The sequence below is a fragment of the Muntiacus reevesi genome, chromosome 4, assembly GCF_963930625.1.
Source record: "Muntiacus reevesi chromosome 4, mMunRee1.1, whole genome shotgun sequence".
NCBI lineage: Eukaryota > Metazoa > Chordata > Mammalia > Artiodactyla > Cervidae > Muntiacus > Muntiacus reevesi.
Genome location: NC_089252.1, coordinates 48,139,972 through 48,162,137, shown reverse-complemented (window position 1 = coordinate 48,162,137; position 22,166 = coordinate 48,139,972). Strand labels below are relative to the sequence as shown.

The 22,166-nt window shown below is 40.9% G+C and overlaps 1 protein-coding gene across 4 annotated transcripts in view; it reads right to left on the bottom strand.

Annotated features, from left to right (window-relative positions):
* SMAD4 (SMAD family member 4) overlaps positions 1 to 20,455 on the bottom strand; it is a 58,243-nt gene extending 37,788 nt beyond the window's left edge. For 3 of the 4 annotated variants that reach the window (XR_010662918.1, XM_065932747.1, XM_065932749.1), the window contains exons 1-2: positions 20,053 to 20,455; positions 189 to 567 (exon numbers count right to left, since the gene is read on the bottom strand). Coding sequence is in view for 3 of the 4 variants with exons in the window: in XM_065932747.1 (XP_065788819.1) it covers positions 189 to 437 (249 nt within the window). In the remaining variant the exon portion in view is untranslated. Of the gene's footprint in view, positions 1 to 188; positions 568 to 19,739; positions 19,899 to 20,052 lie in introns of those variants that run through there. The other variant, XM_065932748.1, reaches the window with a different exon arrangement.
* Positions 20,456 to 22,166: the final 1,711 nt, after the last annotated feature.

Below are 22,166 nucleotides of genomic sequence, written 5' to 3'. Positions count from 1 at the left end.
TCCTTCCATTTATTTCCATAGTGTATCAGTGCAGGATCATGTACTGATAATATCTGTACTAAAGGATGTACTACAGTATCTAAAGAGATGGAGCAAGCATGAAATTTCTGTAGTAACTTAAGAGGAAACAAGAATTTGTAAAAACCTGCCACTAGAGAGTACAGAAGAAACTCTGGAACAAGACTAACCTGAAGCCTTCCATCCAATGTTCTCTGTATGGTAACACACTTGCTAGGGTGAGCTCCATTTGTAGTTATAGCTGTTATTAAAGAATCCAATTCATCTTTTTTCTCCTTCAGCTTTTTTACCAAACTTTCAATTGCTCTTTTGGCAAATGTTTCACTCTCTCCACCTTGTCTATGGCACATCAAACTATGTACAATGCTCAGACAGGCATCATTACTTGTTGGTGTATTCGTAATAGACATATTGTCCATTTGTTAAGGTTATTTCTTTTATATCAAATATGTCTCCAATTTCTGGAGCAATTTTGATCTTTCGGAGGCAGCGAAAAACAACAGTTAACGTTGCAAGGAAAATTGTTAGACATGTAGTATTCAGGATAATCTAAAAAAAAAAAAAAAGAGACAGATATCAGAACACATTTCATAAAGTAGATTCAATTACTTTGGAAAAGATGGAATTGCTTCAGTTAAGTCAAAGAGTCAATGCACAAAATTAAATGTGGTGCTTAGAGTTTTAAATGACTTAAAATGTTGCCATTTTTTACATTCCCAAAATATTAAAGTGAGGCCTTATTATTATACAGGCATGTTCAATCAAGTCTTGTTGACTGTACTAGTCACCCTAAAGTAAAATCTTAACAGAACTTTTAAAATGGATTACTTCTGAAGAGCAGCACTTTAAAATATTCTTGATTAACAACTAGCTAAAGCTAAAAGTCTACCACTAATACACATGAAAAACTCGCCATCACCTGGTACCAAATGCTGTTTATCCATCAGCAATAGCCATCTTTGTTATAAGAGACCACTGACAACAATAAAAAGATGAATAATTTTTTTTTAAATGGGCAAAGGATTCTAATATTCACTTCTCCAAAGAAGAAGGGCCAACAAGCACATGAAAGATACTCAATATCATTAATCATTACTGAACTGCAAATCAAAGCTACAAAGAGATACCACTTAACATTCACTAGGTTCCTAGGATAAATCTAAAGAGACAAAAAGCATTTGTGAGAAAATGGAACCCTCATACACTGCCCGTGGGATTGCAAAATGGTATAACCACCTTGGAAAAGTACTCTTGACAATTCCTCAAAATGTTAAACACAAAGTTACCATATAATCCAGCCATCATACCCTCAGCAATTCCATCCAGAATTACCAAAAACCTATGCCCACACAAAAATATATACATAAATGTTCATAGCAGTATCATTCCTAATAGCCAAAACAACACAAATGCCCATCAACTGATGAATGTATAAATATATACAATGTAATATTACCTAGTCATAAAAAAGAATGACATACTGGTACATGCTTCAACATGGATGAACCTGGAAAACATGCTAAGAGCAAGTCACAGAAGGCCACATGCTGTATAACCCCATTTATATGAAACATCCAGAACAGGCAAAGCACCAAAAAAAAAAAAAAAGTGGATTAGTGGTTGCCAAAGGTTTGGGGGGGAGGGTGAGGAGTGACTGCTAATAGGTATGGAGTTTCCTTTGTGTCAGTCGCTCAGCCCTGTCTGACTCTTTTCAACTCCATAAACTATATAGCGTGCCAGGCTCCTCCGTCCATGGAATTCTCCAACAAAAATACTGGAGTGAGTAACCATGTCCTTCTCCAGGAGATCTTCCCAGCCCAGGGATCGAACCCACATCTCCGGTGTCTCCTACACCGCAGGCAGATTCTTTACCACTGAGCCACCAATCCTTCAGGGGTAATGAAAATGTTCTAAAATTGATACTTGTGACAGCTGCATAACTCTATCACTATAGAGAAAACCATCAAATCATACACCTTAAACAGGAGACTTTTATAGTATGTGAATTAACACATCAATAAAGTTACTATTAAAAAAGAGACACTACTGAATTCCTCAGAAGATTTTACCCATAAAAGCAACAAGGTAAATTCCTTTCAAAAGAAATTAAAATATAAGAATATTCATTAAAAATCCATTCAACATCTACAACACAAACTAACTTATCTAACCTCAAAATCTCACGTGGAGTAAGAAAAGGCCACCAGCCTAAGAACAAATGTGATGAAGCGGGAGCGGAGGCTGTTCTCATTCCAAGTTGTTCTGCATGCGTTTGCTGATATTGCTGCGTAGTACGCTTATTTTACTTTTATTTTCTTTGGCTATTTACTTGAATTGTAAAAACTCATTCTCCACTACCAAATTGATAACTAACTCATCACTCTGCCAAAATCGACTCCTCTCCTGACAACCTTCACTGGCACAGCGTGCTGATGAGCTCGGTCGTGGCCATCCCCTGGACTGCAGCCCGCCAGGTTCCTCTGTCCGTGCAATTTTCCACGCAAGAATACTGGAGTGGGCTGCCATTTCCTTCTCCATGTACAGCTTGAACACCACTCAATTACCCAGCTCTGGAAAGCCTGGTAAATCATATCTGACCTACCTGTCTCTGACCTCCCCTACATTCTCTCATAAAGTTACATGGTTCTTTACCCTAGTCATTTCTACCAACTTGTATTCTATCAGACACTGATGTAGTTCTGGGCTTCCCTTACATTTATATTACTTGATATTTAACACGTGCTCCCTTCTATTGTTATCTATTTTATATAAACACCTGCCCCAGGCAGAGAGAAACACATTTTTTGTGTATCTTTGAATATTGAGCCACTTGCCCACATTCAAAAAACACATGCTGAAGGTGTACTTTTCAGATAGCCAGAGATAACCTACCTGGTGGGTTCTGGAGTTAAGAGATATGGATTAGAATCCCAAGTCTCACACTAAATAGTGGCACAAATTAAGTTACTTAAACTCTCTCTCTCTGAACCTGGATTAAAAGGAGAATATACAGAGCTCAAAGTGGAAAAATCTATATAAAGGTGTCTAGCACGTAATGCTGAGTAAAAAGCAGATACTTTCTGAATACCAAAATGCTTAATTGTTTTAAAGAGATTTTCCTACAACACATTATGCATTTCTCTGCATTTTCTCTTATTAAAATTTGTCCAAGAAAATTTAGTAGGGCAGGAACAGCAGTAAACCGCCCATCCAGGACTCACAACACAGAGGCATACAGGAGTCAGGCAAATTACATAAATGAATAAAATGTGGCAGGTATAAAGAAAAGTCCTAAGGCAAGCAAGTGCACAGCCATCTAAAGAGAGCAGCCGGTACTCCCAGCAGAACTAACATTTGAGTTGCCACATTTTCAAAGCCTATTTGTATGTCAAAATAAGTTTTGGCAACTTACAGGGAAAGGGGAGGAAGAGGGAGAAAGAGAAACTGCTGTGAAAGCCAAACCAAACACACCTTCGACTCAAATCTGTCCCAAGAGAATCGTCAGTCTGAAAACTCAGAAAACCAACCTCATAACAATTTTAATTTCTAGACTGAAAGCTCTCAGGGACAGGGAGTAATGGTTGTCTTACTAATCATTATATGCCCACAGGACATATAAGTGCTTCTTCTTATTAAAGGAATGCAGTTCTGCCTGTGTTTTAAGATTCATGTCCAGGCTATTTCTTTTGCCTAATATATCCAGTCTCATTTTATCTACTCAGTAAATTCCTAGCCACCTTTCAAGGTGCAGTGTAAATATCTCAACGCCTCCAAGAGTTTCCCCTAACACCCTGTCTCCTCTCACGGCAATCCTGGAGACTACTTCCCTGGTATGTTTCCTGTGTGCCCTGTTATATTACTTGACACCACTCTCAAAACCACACCCCAATTACAACTCAACACATTATATTGTAGTTATTTGATTATGTATTTGCTTCACACCCTGTTGCCAAAGTTTAGAAAACGGCAGTATTTTCTCATCTTAGAAAGTCCCAGTACAATGCTCTATTCCTTTCATATACTAGGCAAATGCTTACAAGTTGACTATAGTTTTTTTAATTCAGTATCACTACCTTGCAACAAATCTGGAAGAATGCAAACACACGTCGCTGAATTCATTCTGACATTATATCCAAAAGACTTGTTCCACCTTATAATGTAATTAAGGATGAATTAAATTCAGATGACCATCATACATACTACTGTGGGCAAGAATCGCTTAGAGAAATGGAATAGCCCTCACAGTCAACTAGAGTCCAAAATGCGGTACTTATGTGCGATCTCAAAAACAACAGAATGATCTCGATTCATTTCCAAGGCAAACCATTCAACATCACAGTAATCCAAGTCTATGCCTCAATCACTTATGCCAAAGAATCTGAAGTTGAAAGGTTCTATCAAGACCTACAAGACCTTCTAGAACACCAAAAAAGATGTCCTTTTCATCACTGGAATGCAAAAGTAGGAAATCAAGAGATACCTAGAGTAACAGGCAAGTTTGGCCTTGGAGTACAGAGTGAAGCAGAGCAACGGATAACAGAGCTTTGCCAAGAAAACAAACTGGTCATAGGGAAAGCCCTCTTCCAACACCACAAGAGAAGACTCGACACATGGACATCACCAGAAGGTCAATATCGAAATCAGACTGACTATATTCTTTGCAGCCAAAGATGGAGAAGCTCTACACAGTCAGAAAAAAACAAGACCTGGAGCTGACTATGGCTCAGATCATGAGCTCTTTATTGCAGAATTCAGACTTAAAAACTGAAGAAAGTAGAGAAAACCACTAGGCCATTCAGGTATGATCTAAATCAAATCCCTTATGATTACAGTGGAGGCTGACCAACAGGTTCAAGGGATTAGATCTGGTAGACAGAGTGCCTGAAGAACTATGGATGGAGGTTTGTAACACTGTACAGGAGGCGGTGACCAAAACCATCCCAAAGAAAAAGAAATGAAAGAAGGCAAAGTGGTTGTCTGAGAAGGCTTTACAAACAGTTGAGAAAAGAAGAGAGGTGAAACATAAAGGACAAAATACCCAACTGATTGCAGAGTTTCAGAGAATAGCAAGGAAAGATCATAAAGTCTTAAGAGAACAATGCAAAGAAATAGAGGGAAACAACAGAATGGGAAAGACAAGAGATCTCAAGAAAATTGCAGATACCAAGGGAACATTTCATACAAAGATGGGCACAATAAAGGACAGAAACAGCAAAGACCTAACAGAAGCAGAAGAGATTAAGAAGAGGTAGCAAGAATACACAGAAGACTATACAAAAAAGATCTTAATGACCCAGATAACCACAATGGTGTGGTCAATCACCTAGAATCAGATATCCTGGAGTGTGAAGTCAAGTGGGCCCTAGGAAGCATTACTACAAATAAAGCTAGTGCAGGTGATGAAATTGCAGCTGAGCTATTTCAAATCCTAAAAGATGATGCTGTTAAAATGCTGCACTCAGTATGTCAGCAAATATGGAAAACTCAGCCTTGGCCACAGGACTGGAACAGGTCCGTATTCGTTCCAATCCCAAAGAATATTCTAACTATCATACAATTGCACTTATTTCACATGCTAGGAAGGTAATGCTCCAAATCCTTTAAGCTAGGCTTCAGCAGTACATGAACCAAGAATTTACAGATGTACAAGCTGGATTTAGAAAAGACAGAGGAACCAGAGATCAAACTGCTAACATCAGTCAGATCATAGAAAGAGCAAGGGAATTCCAGAAAAACATCTACTTCTGCTTTATTGACTATGCTAAAGTCTTTGACTATGTGGATCACAACAAACTGTGGGAAAATTCTTAAAGAGGTGAGAATATCACACCACTTTACCTATCTCCAGAGAAACCTGAATGGAGATCAAGAAGCAACAATTAGAACTGGACATGGAACAACAGACCAGTTCAAAATTGGGAAAGGAGTACATCAAGGTTGTATATTGTCACCCTGCTTATTTAACTTACATGCAGAGTACATCATGTGAAATACCAGGCTGGATGATGCACAAGCTGGAATCGAGATTGCCAGGAGAAATATCAATAACCTCAGATATGCAGATGATACCACTCTAATGGTAGGAAGGGAAGAGGAACTAAAGAGCCCCTTGATGAGAGTGAAAGAGGAGAGTAAAAAGCTGGGTTAGAATTCAACACTCAAAAAACTAAGATCATAGCATGGGCCCATCACTTCATAGCAAATAAATGGGGGAAAGTGGAAACAGTGACAGGTTTTATTTTCTCGGGCTCTGAAATCATTGTGCACAGTGACTGCAGCCATGAAATTAAAAGATTCTTGTTTCCTGGGGGCAGGGAGTGGCGCGGGGGGGGGGGGGGGGGGGGAGGGAAGCTATGATAAACCTAAACAGAGAATTAAAAAGCAGAGACATCATTTTGCCAACAAAGGTCTGTATAGTCAAAACTATGGTTTTTCCAGTAGTCATGTACAGATGTGAAAGCTGGACCATAAAGAAGGCTGAGCATTAAGAATTGATGTTTTTGAACCGTGGTGCTGGAGAAAACACTTGAGAGTCCCTTGGACTGCAAGGAGATCAAACCAGTCAATTCTAAAGGAAATCAACTCTGGGTATTCACTGGAAGGACAGATGCCAAAGCTGAAGCACTAATAATCTGGCCACCCGGTGTGAAGAGTGGACTCACTGGAAAAAACCCTGATGCTGGGAAGATTGAGGGTAGGAGGCGAAGGCAACAACAGAGGATGAGATGGTTGGATAGCATCACTGACTCAATGGACATGAATCTGAGCAAAAACAGGGATACAGTGAACAACAGGTAAGTGAACAAACTGGCATGATGCAGTCAATGGGGTAGCAGAGTCAGATACACTGAAAAACAACAACAAAGTACCTGCGTGTAACTATTTCATCACAATCTCACTATCAGATGTAACCACCTCTAAAATTTACACTATTTTTGGCCCTAACAGTATCTCAGAAAACATTTTAATTTGTATATTTCTCTGAAAACTAGTAGAAATACTCCTATGACCACAAGTGTCTGAAACATAATGTAAAAGCTCCTAGTATAAAAAAAATAATACCAGCAAGGGTATACAGGTGTTTTCCTAAATTAAACAGTTCTAGATTACAACTTTTTAAAGAGTCATATGGAATGACAGTAGACAAGAGCATTTAAGTGGTATAAACAAATGCATAGATTTTAATCAAAGTTCTAGTAGCAAGACTGGTAAATTAACATCTCTCTCAATTCTCTAGTCTATAAAATGGAAACAGTATCTGCCTTGCCAAGTTTACAGACTGGCTATGGTAATCAAATGCAACAGTGTATATATCAAAGCAACCTGGGAACCATAAATTGGCCGATTCAACAAACACTGTATCCCCTCTGAGCAAAGCACTTACAGATACAAAAACAAGTTAACAAGTAGTCAGAAAAGGGTTCTCCACTGAGAAAATCCCATTTTTGTAACAATTTATATCACCTCATTAGCTATCCTGAAACAAAGTTCTAACCTATTTTTAATTTTTTAAATAAACAATACCCTAATATAAAGGGGGGAAAGATTAATATATAATGTAGTATATAGTTCAATAAAAATGCTCAAGCATATCAACAAAATCAGAAAGTATAATAAAAAGGTTAGATGCTAGGATGAATACAGTAAATCACCATAAATATGACAGTTGTGAATTTAGACCTTCCAAGACAGCTGTGTTGTTTTGACACAATGGCATTGTAGTCAGTGACATGGGTTTCCCAAAATGTTAACTGCTGATAAAGTTCCAAACAAAACAACTTCAGTTAAGAAACTGAATTAACAGGATTGACATGTATACACTACTGTTCAGCACAGGAAACTCTATTCAATACTCTGTAATGATCTATATGGGAAAAGAATCTAAAAGAGAGTGGATATATGTAAACTGATTCACTTTGCTCTATAGCAGAAACATGACATTGTAAATCAACTATATTCCAATAAAAAATAAACAAAAACTGAGAAGCTTAACTCCCCAAAACTGAATATATATTAAGATGGAGCTAGGGTCTCGGCTAATTATGCTTTCCTTCTACATGAATATTCTGGGCATTTGAAAGCACTGTGGGAAGCAAAATGTTCTTAACAGTCTCCCGCATGCAGGATGTCATGCTCACCCCCCAGGCACCAAAGTTCCTCCCACTAGCTTCCACAACATCTCTTAAAGAGCAGTTGTTCAGCCTTGCAGTCATGTCCAGCTCTTTGAGACCCCATGGACTGCAGCACGCCAGGCTCCCCTATCCTTCACCATCTCCCGAAGTTTGCTCAAACTCATGTCCATTGAGTTGGTGATGCCATCCAACCATGTCATCCTCTGTCGCCCCTTCTCCTCCTGCCCTCAATCTTTCTCAACATCAGGGTCTTTTAAAATGAGTCAGCTCTCTGCATCGGGTGGCCAAAGTGTTGGGAGTTTGAGTACTTACTCCACTGAGAACCAATGACCAAGACAATCCAAACACATCATTACACTAAGTAACAGATGCCTAAAAGAGGTAGGAATTAAAGTGATCTGGAAATACGAAAGCATGGAAAATCCACAGGTAAGCTAAGTCTTAGCATGATATATCAGTCAGGCGAGGCTAGTCTATGTCACGGTGACAACCAACTCCCCAGAATCAGCAGCTTAAAACAAAGCTTTATTTTCTGCATAAACTAAACGTCAATCACAAATATACACCCAGAATAGCAATGTTCATCACTGCTCACTGTCATCTCTCACAGATTAGGCTAAGAAAGCTCCATTTCTACATATGTCCTTAAATGACAGGGGGAAAGATCAGTTCAGTTCAGCCGCGTCTGACTCTTTGCAACCCTGTGGACTGCAGCACACCAGGCCTCCCTGTACATCACCAACTTCCAGAGTTTACCCAAATTCATATTCATCGAGTCGGTGATGCCATCCAACCATCTCATCCTCTGTCGTCCCCTCCTCCCACCTTCTATCTTTCCCAGCATCAGGACCTTTTCAAATGAGTCAGTTCTTCACATCAGGTGGCCAAAATATTGGAGTTTCAGCTTCAGCATCAGTCTTTCAATGAACATTCAGGACTGATCTCCTTTAGGATGGATTGGTTGGATCTCCTTACAGTCCAAGGGACTCTCAAGAGTCTTCTCCAACACCACAGTTCAAAAGCATCAATTCTTCGGCACTCAGCTTTCTTTACAGTCCAACTCTCACATCCATACATGACTACTGGAAAAACCATAGCCTTGACTAGACAGACCTTTGCTGGCAGAGTAATGTCTCTGCTTTTTAACATGCTGTCTAGGTTGGTCATAACTTTGCTTCCAAGGAGTAAGCATCTTTTAATTTCATGGCTGCAGTCACCATCTGCAGTGAGTTTTGGAGCCCCAAAAAATAAAGTCAGTCACTGTTTCCACTGTTTCCCCATCTATTTCCCATGAAGTGATGGGACCGGATGGCATGATCTTAGTTTTCTGAATGTTGAGCTTTAAGCCAACTTTTTCACTCTGCTTCTTCATCAAGAGGCTCTTAAGTTCTTCTTCACTTTCTACCATAAATAAGGGTGGTGTCACCTGCATACCTGAGGTTATTAATATTTCTCCCGACAATCTTGATTCCAGCTTGTGCTTCATCCAGCCCAGCGTTTCTCATGACGTACTCTGTATATAAGTTAAATAAGCAGGGGGAAAGATAGGACAACTCATACTCTGGCTTTTAAAGGCTGACTATCGCCTCTGCTCACACTTGATAGGCAGTCATATGGCCATGCCAGTGGTTCTCAACTGGAGCAACTCTGTCCTTCCAGGGACATTTGGAAATGTCTAGAGACATTTTTGATAGCTACAACTGGAATGGGGGAGAGGGGGAGGCAGTGGCAATGGTGGAGGGCAGAGTACTACTGGGTATCTAGTGGGTCAAGACCAGGGCTACTGCTAACCATTGTACAATGCACAGTACAGTGCCCCATAACAAAAATTTACCATGCCCAAAATGTCAATAGTGCCAAAGCTGAGAAACCCAGGACCAAGGCTAATTTCAAGGTCAGGGAGGGAGACAGAGAGAAGTACAATATTACCAGGCACCAGAAGAGCCATGAGAATATTGATGAAGTAGTACTACCACATGTGAATAAGAATTTGCCAGGCTGAAGGAAAATCACAGAAAAAAGCAGAGGGACAGGAGCAGGTTTATGGTAGGAAGGGTGCGGGGAGGAGAAACAGCACTGGATCTGCATTAGAAAGAAAACCTTAGTGACTGCAAGAAGATAGCTTTGCAAAGAGGAAAAGAAAACCAGTCAGGAGACAGTGATTAGAAGAATGAATGGGCCCAGACTAGAGGCATGGGCAATGGAAACCAACAGGACACTTCTAGGCAGAACAGAAAACAATTTTTTAGTCAACTGCGTACAAGGAGTGTTGACAAGGAGTCAACAGTCAAAAGATGGCCCATTTCCTAGACAGGTTGACTGAAGGATGAAGAATGAATAAAAGATTTAAAAGTGGTTAAGTAACAAATTCAGCTTTAAATACGCTGTATTTACAGTCATTTGAAGATGTTAAGCCAATATGAAAGTCTCTAACACAGAGATATTAGATAAAGTCACTGTAACAGAACAACAATCCCACTGCAATGGGGTAATTAATGGAAAGCAGGAAGTCAGCAAATGGGACAGAGGTCTGTTCTTATATCTACCTGTTTTGTGTTTTGTCCCTAGCCTTGCTATTAAACATAAGATGCCACCTGAAGTTGGCCATAGATCTAAAAGCAACTCCATGAAGTATAAAGCCACAATAACTAAAATACTCAGTAAAATTAAACAGGCTGAGTGCTGCCTGGAGAGGCTCTCATGGAGATTCATGAACCTTAGTTAATGAATGCTGCTATTTTTTAATTTCTCAGATGTCTGTTTACTTTTGGATGATTACATTTGTAAAACAAACACAGAGGCATATTTTCTAGAAATTATACATACCTTAGTCAAGGATTAAGTATGGGAATATTTGAGAAACTGCTTAAGTTTAACAAGAAAAAAAAACAGCCTGGCCTGGTGAAGTATCATGAGAAAGAATTCTAAGAAACAGCAACCTACTCCAGTACTCTTGCCTGGAAAATCCCATGGACGGAGGAGCATTGTAGGCTACAGTCCATGGGGTCACAAAGAGTCAGATACGACTGAGCGACTTCACTTTCACTTTCAAGCATAGGCGTGCACCAGGGGTGGGGTGGGAGAGGGTGCAAGCTTAATTCAATTACCGGAAGACACAAGTTACCTGAAGCACAAGTTACAGCCTAGACTGAGCTTCATCAAAATGAGGGCAGCTGGAGGAAAACCTCCAAAAGTACAAGGAATTACATGCACAGTATTAAGTGGCTCAGAAGGTAAAGAATCTGCCTGCAATGCAGGAGACTCAGGATCGATCCCTGCATCAGGAAGATCCCCTGGAAAAGGGCATGGCAACCCACTGCAGTATTCTTGCCTGGAAAATCCCATGGACAGAAGAACCTGGCAGGCTACAGTCCATGGGTCACAAAGAGTTGGACACAACTGAGTGACTAACACTTTTCAATGATAATAAAGATTTAAGATAAGAATAATACAAAGAAACAAAAAGACATTTTTTGTGATAACTTTTTTTTTTTTTTTTAAATATTATTTTATTAGTTGGAGGCCAATCACTTTACAACATTTCAGTGGGTTTTGTCATACATTGACATGAATCAGCCATATAGTTACACGTATGTGATAACTTTTAAGATGAACTACAAGGGACAAATTTTAAAATGTTTGCTATTCACCCTCTGGGCTTAGATTTAAATGTCATACTGGTGTATCACTTTCATAAATAATTTAACAATTAATGAATAATCTTACTGTAAAATTATTTTTTCTGAATGAATATATTAAAGGTTGCTAAAGAAGAATCAAGAAAGTCCTCTAGCTGACATGTTTTTTGTCTGCCAGCATACATTTTCCTTTCTGTAACAGTACTCAGTACTCTGATTTCCCAAGGAGAATATACCTGGGCAGGTAGGTTAGACTCTGCCTAACCAGTCACCTCCATGGCATATCAGCTGCTTCAAAAGTGGGAAAGGACCCAAGTCAGGCTAACGACAGCTCTCGGACTTCTGCTGGAACTACAGACAGAAAAAAGAAAAAAAGGCCTTTCTTTGCTGGACCTGAACATGAAGCTGGGAGTAGTCAGTCTGGAGCCTGCCTGCCTGTTAAGTCACTGCAGTCGTGTCTGACTCTGCAACCACACGGACTGTAACCCACCAGGCTCCTCTGTCCTTGGGATTCTCCAGGCAAGAATACTGGAGCAGGTTTCCATTTCCTACTCCAGGGGATCTTCTCGATTCAGGGATCAAACCCACGTTTCTTACATCTCCTGCATTGGCTGGTGGATTCCTTACCACTAGCACCACCTGGGACCCTGCCTGAGACTTAAACTTGACAGAAAGGGAAGCACTGCCAGAAGACAGAATCCTGATGATACCAGCTCCTTGTGACCCCAGATCCAGCACTGAGCCCAGGTCTGATTCCAGACCAAACCAATGAATTCCCTTTTCACTTGACTGCAACATATTTCCCAAATTAACTGAACAAAAATTGAGTTAATTGAGGACCTACTATATAGCACAGAGAATTATACTCAATATTTTATGATAATTTATAAGGGAAAAAGACCTGAAAAAACATACATATATATGAATCGCTGCGCTGTACACTTGAAGCTAACACGACATTGTAAATCAACTCTATGTTTCAATTTTCTTTAAAACCGAGTTAATAACATTCTCAGAGATAAGAGTAATATAATACAAACCACATATATCAACAATAATAACCAATAATTTTGTCAGTAACACAGATAATGAGTTACTTTAAAAGAGCAGTTGCCAAACGGGTCTCCAGTCCACTTACATGCTTAATTATTGAGAATTCCAAATAACCTTTGTTTACGTGACTTACATCTATTAATATTTACCATATCACAAATTAAAAATGTTTACTCTATCCAAATAAATAAATCCATTACATATTAATATAAATTTTATGAAAAATAAGTATTTTCTAAAACAAAAAAGTCAATATTCAGAATGACATCATTTTTGGTTTTGCAAATTTCTTTAATGTCTAGCTTAAGAGAAGACAGCTGGATTCTCATAAGTGCTGCTGCATTCAATCTATTGTTATGGTTAATGTTTATGAAGAAAATGCACCTCACACAGATAAGTAATTGGAAAAGGCAGGAATATTTTAACAGCCTTTCTATACAATGATGGCTGTTCATCTTTTATTCAATGCAAAATGCAACAAATGGCAATTCCTGAAAGTAGTTGCAATGTGGAATCTGAAACTGTATCAATGAACTTCTTGGCTCATAAAAATCCACTGGTCCATATTACACTCTGAATGGCTCTCCTACCCACTCATGATTTGTAACATCATCCACTGGTCATCTAGAAAAATACTGGTTCAATGAGTTATATAGACCTTCCCAGGGTTGACACATTTCTTACAAAATACATTTTTTAAAATCACATTCCTAAATATCATCACCAATCTCATCAGAAAAATCTTTTAAGTACAGGAAGCTGGCAAGCCCATGGTGACAGGTACACGTTTTCCAGAAATCTAATTTTCACTTGAAAGACTAGATTCTTATCACTGGTAGCAACCAGTTATTATCCTTGAATGGCAGGCTCATTTCACTCACTTTCAAGGAAAATGCCTGCGAAATATCCAAGTCTAAGTAATGACAATTTATTATTCTTTTAAGTAAAAATAAAAGTAGTGTTCCATTTAAAAAGCAGCGAGTGCTTTTCCTAGAGATGAACTTTGTACGTCAGTGTGCAGAAGAACTCCAAGTACAACTCAATATTTTTAATATTTATTTATTGTTGTTGTTTAGTGGCTAAGTTATGTCCAACTGTTTGCAACCCCATGGACTGTAGCCCCACCAAGCTCCTCTGTCCATGGGATTTCTCTGACAGGAATACTGGAGTGAGTTGCCACTTCCTCCCAGGGATCGAACTCTATAGTCTCCTGCATTGGAAGGCGGATTCTTCATCACTGACCCACCAGGGAAGCCCAATTTATTTATTAACTTATCTAGTATTTATTTGGCTGTGTTGGGTCTTGGCTGTGGCATGCAGGATCTGCTGCAATGAACAGACTCACTGTGGCGTGTGGGCCCAGCCGCTGCAGCAAGTGGGCTTTACTTGCTCTGCGCGCAGCACACAGCACATCGGATCTTAGTTTCCTGTCCAGGGAATCGAACCTGTGTCCCCTGCACTACAAGGCAGATTTTTAACCGCTAGACCACCAGGGAAGTCTCCACACATTTATTTAATCACACTGAAAAGACATGCACTCCAGGGTAGAGATTTTGAGAAGGAGAACATCTCACTGCTTCACCAAGGACATTTTTAAGTGAAATCGGCTTTTTCCCCAAACGCTTAATGTGCGTTTGGTACCACTGCCTTGATTCAAACTAAGATGCCAGCAGTTTGCCCCCCGCTGCCCCCTCATCAGTGCAAATGCCAGCACAGCAACAGTGCACTAACGTCTTTCATTAAAAGAATGATTTTGGTTTCAGGAACCCCTAGAAGGAGGAACATGGGGATCCCCGGGAGTCTGTCAACCACACTTTGGAAAACACTGTTTTAAAAGATTGTAAAAAGAAAAAAAAAAGATTGTAAAGGTGGGTGGATTTTAATAATAACTGGAAACTGAAAAATACATTTCATAAAACCTCTTAATTGAAGAAGACTATCAAGTCATCAAGCTTATTCTTTCAAACAGGGGCTATACTAGAATTCCCCCGCAGGTCACACCAGCCCTACTAAATCTATACTGAGTGGGGCCCTAACTTTATTTATTTTTTTTTTTTTTTAATATTATTTTATTAGTTGGAGGCCAATCACTTTACAACATTTCAGTGGGTTTTGTCATACGGGGCCCTAACTTTAAAAGCACCCAGAGTCTGAGGTGCTATCAATTTCACAAAGCACTGATGTAGCCTGTACTAGTCTACATGCTTCACTTTACAAATTACCAGAAACACAGTGGAACAAACTGCAATGTCACGGATACATGAAACTATTAAAAAGACTAATTGCATAGAAATTGTGCCATTTTTCTTATTATTAGCCAGCTGCCTAATTTCAACATCTGTACACATAAAATTCTTCCTTCAGCTAGTTTTGGTAGACCTGTATGACCCAGATGCACCGAGTGTTACTTTAAACAGTAATTCCAGTTTATCTCACCACATTAAGCACTACTTTCAATTGTCCTCTCATCAGATGATTCAATTATTACAATGACTGGCCACCTACTGATATGAAATGCTCCAGAATTCACTAGTGAACACCACAGATAAATAACCTTACATTCAGAAATACATTTTGAAAAATGTAAAAGATCTGAATTACACACATTCATCTATATTAACATTAAAAAAAATTATACCTTAATCATAACAAAGACAAATATTCAGTAGAAGTTCTTTAAAAAAAAAATCATAAAGAAGATTTGCATTCTAAACACGCAGATTGGGGTTTGATGAATTTTAAGTAAATTACTCCAGTGCATCAATGACTGCAAAATAACTGCATCAAAACAAATGAAGCAATAAAGATAAGCATACTAACACATCCAAAGGCTTTAAAATCAAGAGGTTCTTTAAAAAAAAAAAAATATATATATATATAGATAGATAGATAGACAGATAGATAGATAGATTCCCATGCCTCCTCCACTCCATTCTCATCCTGAATCCGTGTTTAGGGGATGGGATGTGCAGAAGGGACAAAGAATATTCTGTTTAATTTTTTAAAAATAGCTCGTCCAGATGCAACTACTGGTAAACCAGCACTTTTGAACTACTTCAGGTAATGTAAATGGAGAACTGATCATGCTCTCCTGGAAGATCTCTGAAGAACTGCTAATGGGGCTTTCCTGATGGTCCAGTGGTTAAGTAAGAATCCACCTTGCAATGCAGGGAACACTCATGTGATCCCTGATCCAGGAAGACCCCACATGCTGCAGGGCAGCTAAGCCCGTGTGCCACTGCTACCGAAGCCCACGCCTAAAGCCTGAGCTCAGTCACAAGAGGAGCCCCCACCACGAGAAGCCCTTGCACTACAACCAGAGAAAGCCTGCACCCCTCCTGCGCTTCTCAGGAACCAATGAAGTGACCAGTTAATTGTTGCCTACAAAATGCGATGGTTTCCAAGCAGATCAACCCCACTATGAAGACCAAATTCCCACTGGGAGTTTAGATGCAAAGTTCAGCACCTAACCCAAGTCATTAGTCTTCAAAAGGAGCCCAAGTAAGCATTTTAGAATATGCTAAAATATCAACTTCCTATTTAGGATAGCAATGATAAACCAACTTCTCAGCAGGGGAAATACAGCTTCCTAAAACTTGCTACCAGACAACTCAAATGAATTGAAAAATGACGAAAGGTTCAAACAGGAGACAGACAGAGGACAGACTTGGAAGCAAAAGAAATATGGCAATACCTTCAAGGAACCATGTGAATGTGTATGTCACTGTATTAAAGAATGTAAAGCTGACACAGTGAAACAGTTAAAAAATTTTAAAAAGAAGCCAAAGGACCCTAATAGCTCAATCATTTTTGGAACTCTGATCTGGCTGCACCCCAAGCCAACTGAGTCACAATTTCTGGAAGTGCGATCCAGCCATCAGTATTTTGCAAAACTCCCCAAGAGATTTCAAAACACAACCAAGGTTGAGAATCACTGCCTTAAACCTTGAGAGTAAAAAAACAACAACAACAACAAAAAGATGAACCTCACGCAGTAACAAGTTTTCCAAAATGCAAACAATTCTCATTTAAAATGTAAATAATGAAGTATAGACTTTAAAGGTATTTAGAATTATCACCAACTTTAAATTAACAGACTCTTTACAGTATGTAGTAGCTATATGACCTATGATATAATTCACAGTAGTAAATAATCAAAACTTGAATTATAAGATTCTGATGATCTACCATCTCAGTTCTACATAGGTAAGTGCTACCCTAGTTTTTATCCACTCTCACGGTTAAAACAAATTTTCCTGGATGCCAAGTACACCACGTAATAGTGTCAAGGTGACACAACCTAAAATACTTTGTTCCTGAGAAGCTGGAATTTAGCCACATTTCCTATCACCAAAATTACACATTTTAGGATGAGGGGGAAAAAATCCAAAAATTCTAAATATGACTCATTACTAAGCATATGTTTTGGCATATTATCTATGCTAACAGTACTGAAAGTGGCTCAAATGAATAATATCTAGACATATTTGTCAACTGCTTGAATTTCTCTTTTCTTTTTTGATTTTTTTAAAATTTCTCTTTTTAAAACAGTTAAATCTTCATCAACTGTGGAGCAAAAAGTCCGAAATTTAATAATTTAACAAAATGGTATTAAATTCTGGGTTAGGTTTATCTAACTCCTTTAATTTTGGTGTAGAAAACAATGAAATCAATCGAAACCATTTCCATCAGATTAGTTTTACACATAATAGTCACTTTTAATCATCACTGAAGCAAAACAAAAATTTCTGCCTAAGTACACAATCCTGTAGGATACAAAAATAAATGAAATACAAACACATACAAAGAACACTGAAATGACTAACATGTTCACTGAATGAAAAAAACTGGGAGGAAAAAAGAAAGCATAAGCTAGAGGGGCACACAACAGAACTAAGTTTACACATAAGAAAACTAATATATGTTCTCACCAAAATGGACAAAATTTTAGATGAGACTAAATATGCATTTTACATATAATGAGGCAGATCCTGTAGGGTTAACTGCCCTAGTAGAGGCCTCAGCAATTCACAACTCAATTAGAAGAGTGTCTAATGATGTTACTATAACACCAGCTCAATCAGAAAAAAACAACTTCCAAGCCAGAGAGCTGGAGTGTGACTGGACAGCATAAATTAGTTTAACACTTGGAGGGTGGGGGGGTGGAGGGGAGGATCTGAAGGGGAATGCAGAAAAATAAACTCACACACAAGTGGTGCAACAGCTCAACTAAAATGTGGCTTAAGAAAGTGAAGCACAGGTTTTTATAAGCAAATAAGACTTGCTGCTTCCCAGTATAAGCAGAATTGCTTCGAACAGCAAAGCCATCGAAAAAGGTCAATGATGCATATAAAACTTGTTTCAAAAAACTTCACAGTGACTTCCTCAGCACAGGTTTTCATTAAATCTGAAACCGAATTGCTGTTTTTTCTAAGCTTAAGATATACAACTAAGGAACTTAACTAAACAAAGAAGTTTCTACATAGGCACTTAATTAAAAAATTAAGATGCAATACCTCTTTAAAGTAAGTTCCCCCAAAAACCTGGAAAGCAAAGAAAAAGCCACTTCTATTAACAGACTCACAAAATGTTATATCAATTTTCTCTAGAAAAGGTTTTAGTTTTAATTCCAACAACTTAAACCTACATAACTCATCACCACCCTTAGACCTAAATGGACTCCAAATTTTAAAGGCCTGGCCTACCTGTATTATATTTGTACTGTAATAAACCCATTTAAGAAAGTAAAACCATAACATTAAGAAACATTAATTTTTTTAAAATCATACTTTAAGATGATAATGATACCAATCATTTACAACTTGAAATGTCAAACACTAATCACATCAGAACGTTCCAAAAGAGAAAATAAATCCTTTAGCAGAAAAAGAAAAGCTGCACACTAGCACTCGCCAAGCTGAAATGAATTTGGTCTAAATACAATATAGCAAAGACAACGTATGAAAACTGCAATAAAAATTACTGAAATGCAATGGACTAAATCTAGTAAAGTTCGTAAACGTATTTATTTCTGTATTTTCTATTAGGACTAAATAGTTTCTACCAGAAAAAAAAGTACTGAACCTACTTTTTAAACACCCTGAGACTGAAAGGATGCTAAGTCTTGCAAAAGTCAAAAGACTGTTAAAATCTGCCAAGACAGCTTTTAGAAAGTCAATTCAGACTAATTAAAATGACTCCCCATTATATTCATCATTCCTAAATAAACTGGCAGTTTCACATTTAACTACAGCCCAAACACTAAAGGCATCGAGAAACTAAATTCAAAATAAACTATTTGGAAACAGGCAAATATACTTATTTTCAAAAATTTTACTATGGTTTTCAAGGGGGAAATATTAATAATCATCAATTTTCAGTAGTTTTTTTTTTTTTTAACCTCTCTATATTGCCCTCCCCCCCCCCAAAAAAAAAAATCTTTCAAGTTAACGAAACACACCCACTTCTTCGAAAATCTCAAATTCAGCTTGAGAAATCACAAGAGCAGTTTGGGGACTGAGATGGAGCCACCGCCCTACGCAGCCTACACCGATTTCACGCTCAGTACTTGCAGCTGGAGCAATAAAATAAGTTGGCTCTTTTCATTAAGAGTGCGGGGCGCGGGGGGGTGGAGGCGGGCTGGTCAGTTAGGTGCTAACGACGTTTCCAGCACACCGCCACCACCCACGGTACTCAAAAAAGTAAGTCAACAAGCCAAAGCCAGAAACACGAACTGGAGTGACACAACCAGGAAGAGAAAATAAGGGACAAAGAGAAAAAAGAAAACAACTGCTCGAGAAAAGAAATGAAGAGAGACCATTCACAACTTTCATTCAGACCGAAGGCAGCCCGCTCCCGCCGGGGCCGCACGCTCCGCCGTGAGGGACGGGGGAACTACCTCAGAACAACAAAGAAGCGGCGACGGCCGCGGTAGCACGCCCAGCGCGGGCTCCACTCGGTTCCGCCGCGGACCCTGCAGGCAGCTCGGGGCCGCAGGACCGACGCCGGAGCCCGAGGAACGCGAGGCGCCGCGGCCCGGCCCGGCCCGGCCCGTCAGGGGGCAGCGCCGGTTCTCCGGGCAGGGCCCGCCGGCTTCCCGCGCGCGCTCCCCGCCGCCGCCGCGGCCGGGAGCCCGCCCCGGGGCGGGGAAGCCGCGGACGGGGGCGCGCGAGCCCGGCCCGGGAGAAGGGGAGGGGGACATGGCGCGTTACCTGGGCCCGGGCGACGGCGAGGGGCTTCCGCTCTCCCGCCGCGGCTCGTCCCTCCGCCCGGCGGGCCCCGGCGCGCTCCTCGCCCCCCGCCCCGAGGCGTCCGGGCCAGGCCGCCCGCTCCTCCGCGCCGCGCCGCTGCCCGCGCGGGCCGGGCCGCCTCCGAGCTCCCGGGCCGCCCCGCGGCAGGGCCGGGGCAGGGGGGTGCCCCTCTCACGGGGCGCCCGGCTCCCCTCACCCGCTCCCGCCCCCTGGGCGGCCGCGGAGCCGAGGGGAGGGCGGGAAGGGGGCCTTCGGAGGACAGCGGGCGGCTACGAACGCGGGCTCCGCCACTCGAGCCGCTCCGTTACCGCAGCGGCGGTGGCGGCGACGACGACCAGGGCCGTGTTGTTGCTGCCAACTTGTCGGGAGGACACTGAGCATGCGCGCGCGGAGACCACATCCGGGTAATTTCAGGGTTTGGCCCTTTTCTCCCCCACCCCGCCCCGCGCTGCTTTCCTTTCTCTCGCTGCCCCCGCCCCGCACCCCCCGCCGGAGTGACGGGAGGGTCGCTCTGCGCAGGCGCCCGCGGGCCAGCGCCGGCGGCGGGGAGCTCCGAATCCCGGCCTGGTCCCGGGCCCGGGCGGGTGCGCTACCCTCAAAGGTCGGGGGAGCGGCTGATCCGTGGGCGTCCCTTTGCCACAAAGTACCCAAACAGCGCGGGAGAGCTCGGCGTGTTAGTGGGTGTCCAGTAAGTTTATAAACAACGATCAGGCGGGCCTCTTTTATTTTTTTGAGGACCTGCGTGGTCGCAAAAAAATGACACTTTTTAACAGCTTGCTTTGGGGAGAACGTACCTGTAGCGGGTTATTTGGAAAAGAAACTGGGGTGACCGCACCTTCCCTCTCCGCCAGTCCTGGGTCGCTAGATCCGGAGGTGTTTAAACTCACGAGATGCCTTCTTAGGTTGAGCAGGACAGGTCGTGGAACCGCAGATTTGAGAGCCTGAATAGGTGTTAATAATTCCTGAATGGTTCCTGTTGGAAGAGGTTTAGGTAGAACCTCAAGACTTGGAAGGGACTTTCGGGGTTCCTACGGCACACCTGTTAAGTAGGTTACCTGCTGGGTAAAGGAAAGGTGTAAACTCCACTTTTGACCTTATACTTGGGTTATTTGAAAATTTTACAAGATGAATGCATTTACTCGATGTTTTTAAAGTTTCAGAAAACACATACTATTTCAATTCAGTTCAGTTCAGTGCTCAGTCGTGTCCGACTCTTTGCGACCCCATGAATCGCAGCACGCCGGGTCTCCTTGTCCATCACCAACTTCCGGAGTTTACTCAAACTCATGTCCATCGAGTCTGTGATGCCATCCAACCATCTCATCCTCTGTCATACCCTTCTCCTGCCCTCAATCCCTCCCAGCATCAGGGTCTTTTCCAATGAGTCAACTCTTCGCATGAGGTGGCCAATTGGAGTTTCAGGTTTAGCATCAGTCCATTCGATGAACACCCAGGACTGATCTCCTTTAGGATGGACTGGTTGGATCTCCTTGCAGTCCAAGGGACTCTCAAGAGTCTTCTCCAATACCACAGTTCAAAAGCATCAATTCTTCGGTGCTCAGCTTTCTTCAGAGTCCAACTCTCGCATCCATACATGATCGCTGGAAAAACCATAGGCTTGACTAGACAGACCTTTACTGGCAAAGTTATGTCTCTGCTTTTTAATATGCTGTCTAGGTTGATCATAACTTTCCTTCCAAGGAGTAAGCGTCTTTTAATTTCATGGCTGCAATCACCATCTGCAGTGATTTTGGAGCCCCCAAAAAATAAAGTCTGACACTGTTTCCACTGTTTCCCCATCTATTTCCCATGAACTGATGGGACCAGATGACATACTATTTACATATATTTTTTTTCTCACCAGCCAGGAAATATTTACATATATTTAATCCCACCAAGATTACTATCGGAAGGTTCTAAGGTCACTTCTTAAATCTTCTCCCTCAGAATCTGTCTTCTCCCCCAACTGGGTTTTACTCCTAGGGCCCTAACCCTATCCTGCCCTTTCCTTTTCTGCCCAGCAGCCTCTACAACTGTCATCTTCAAACTGGCGATCCCTGGGCTTTATGAAGACT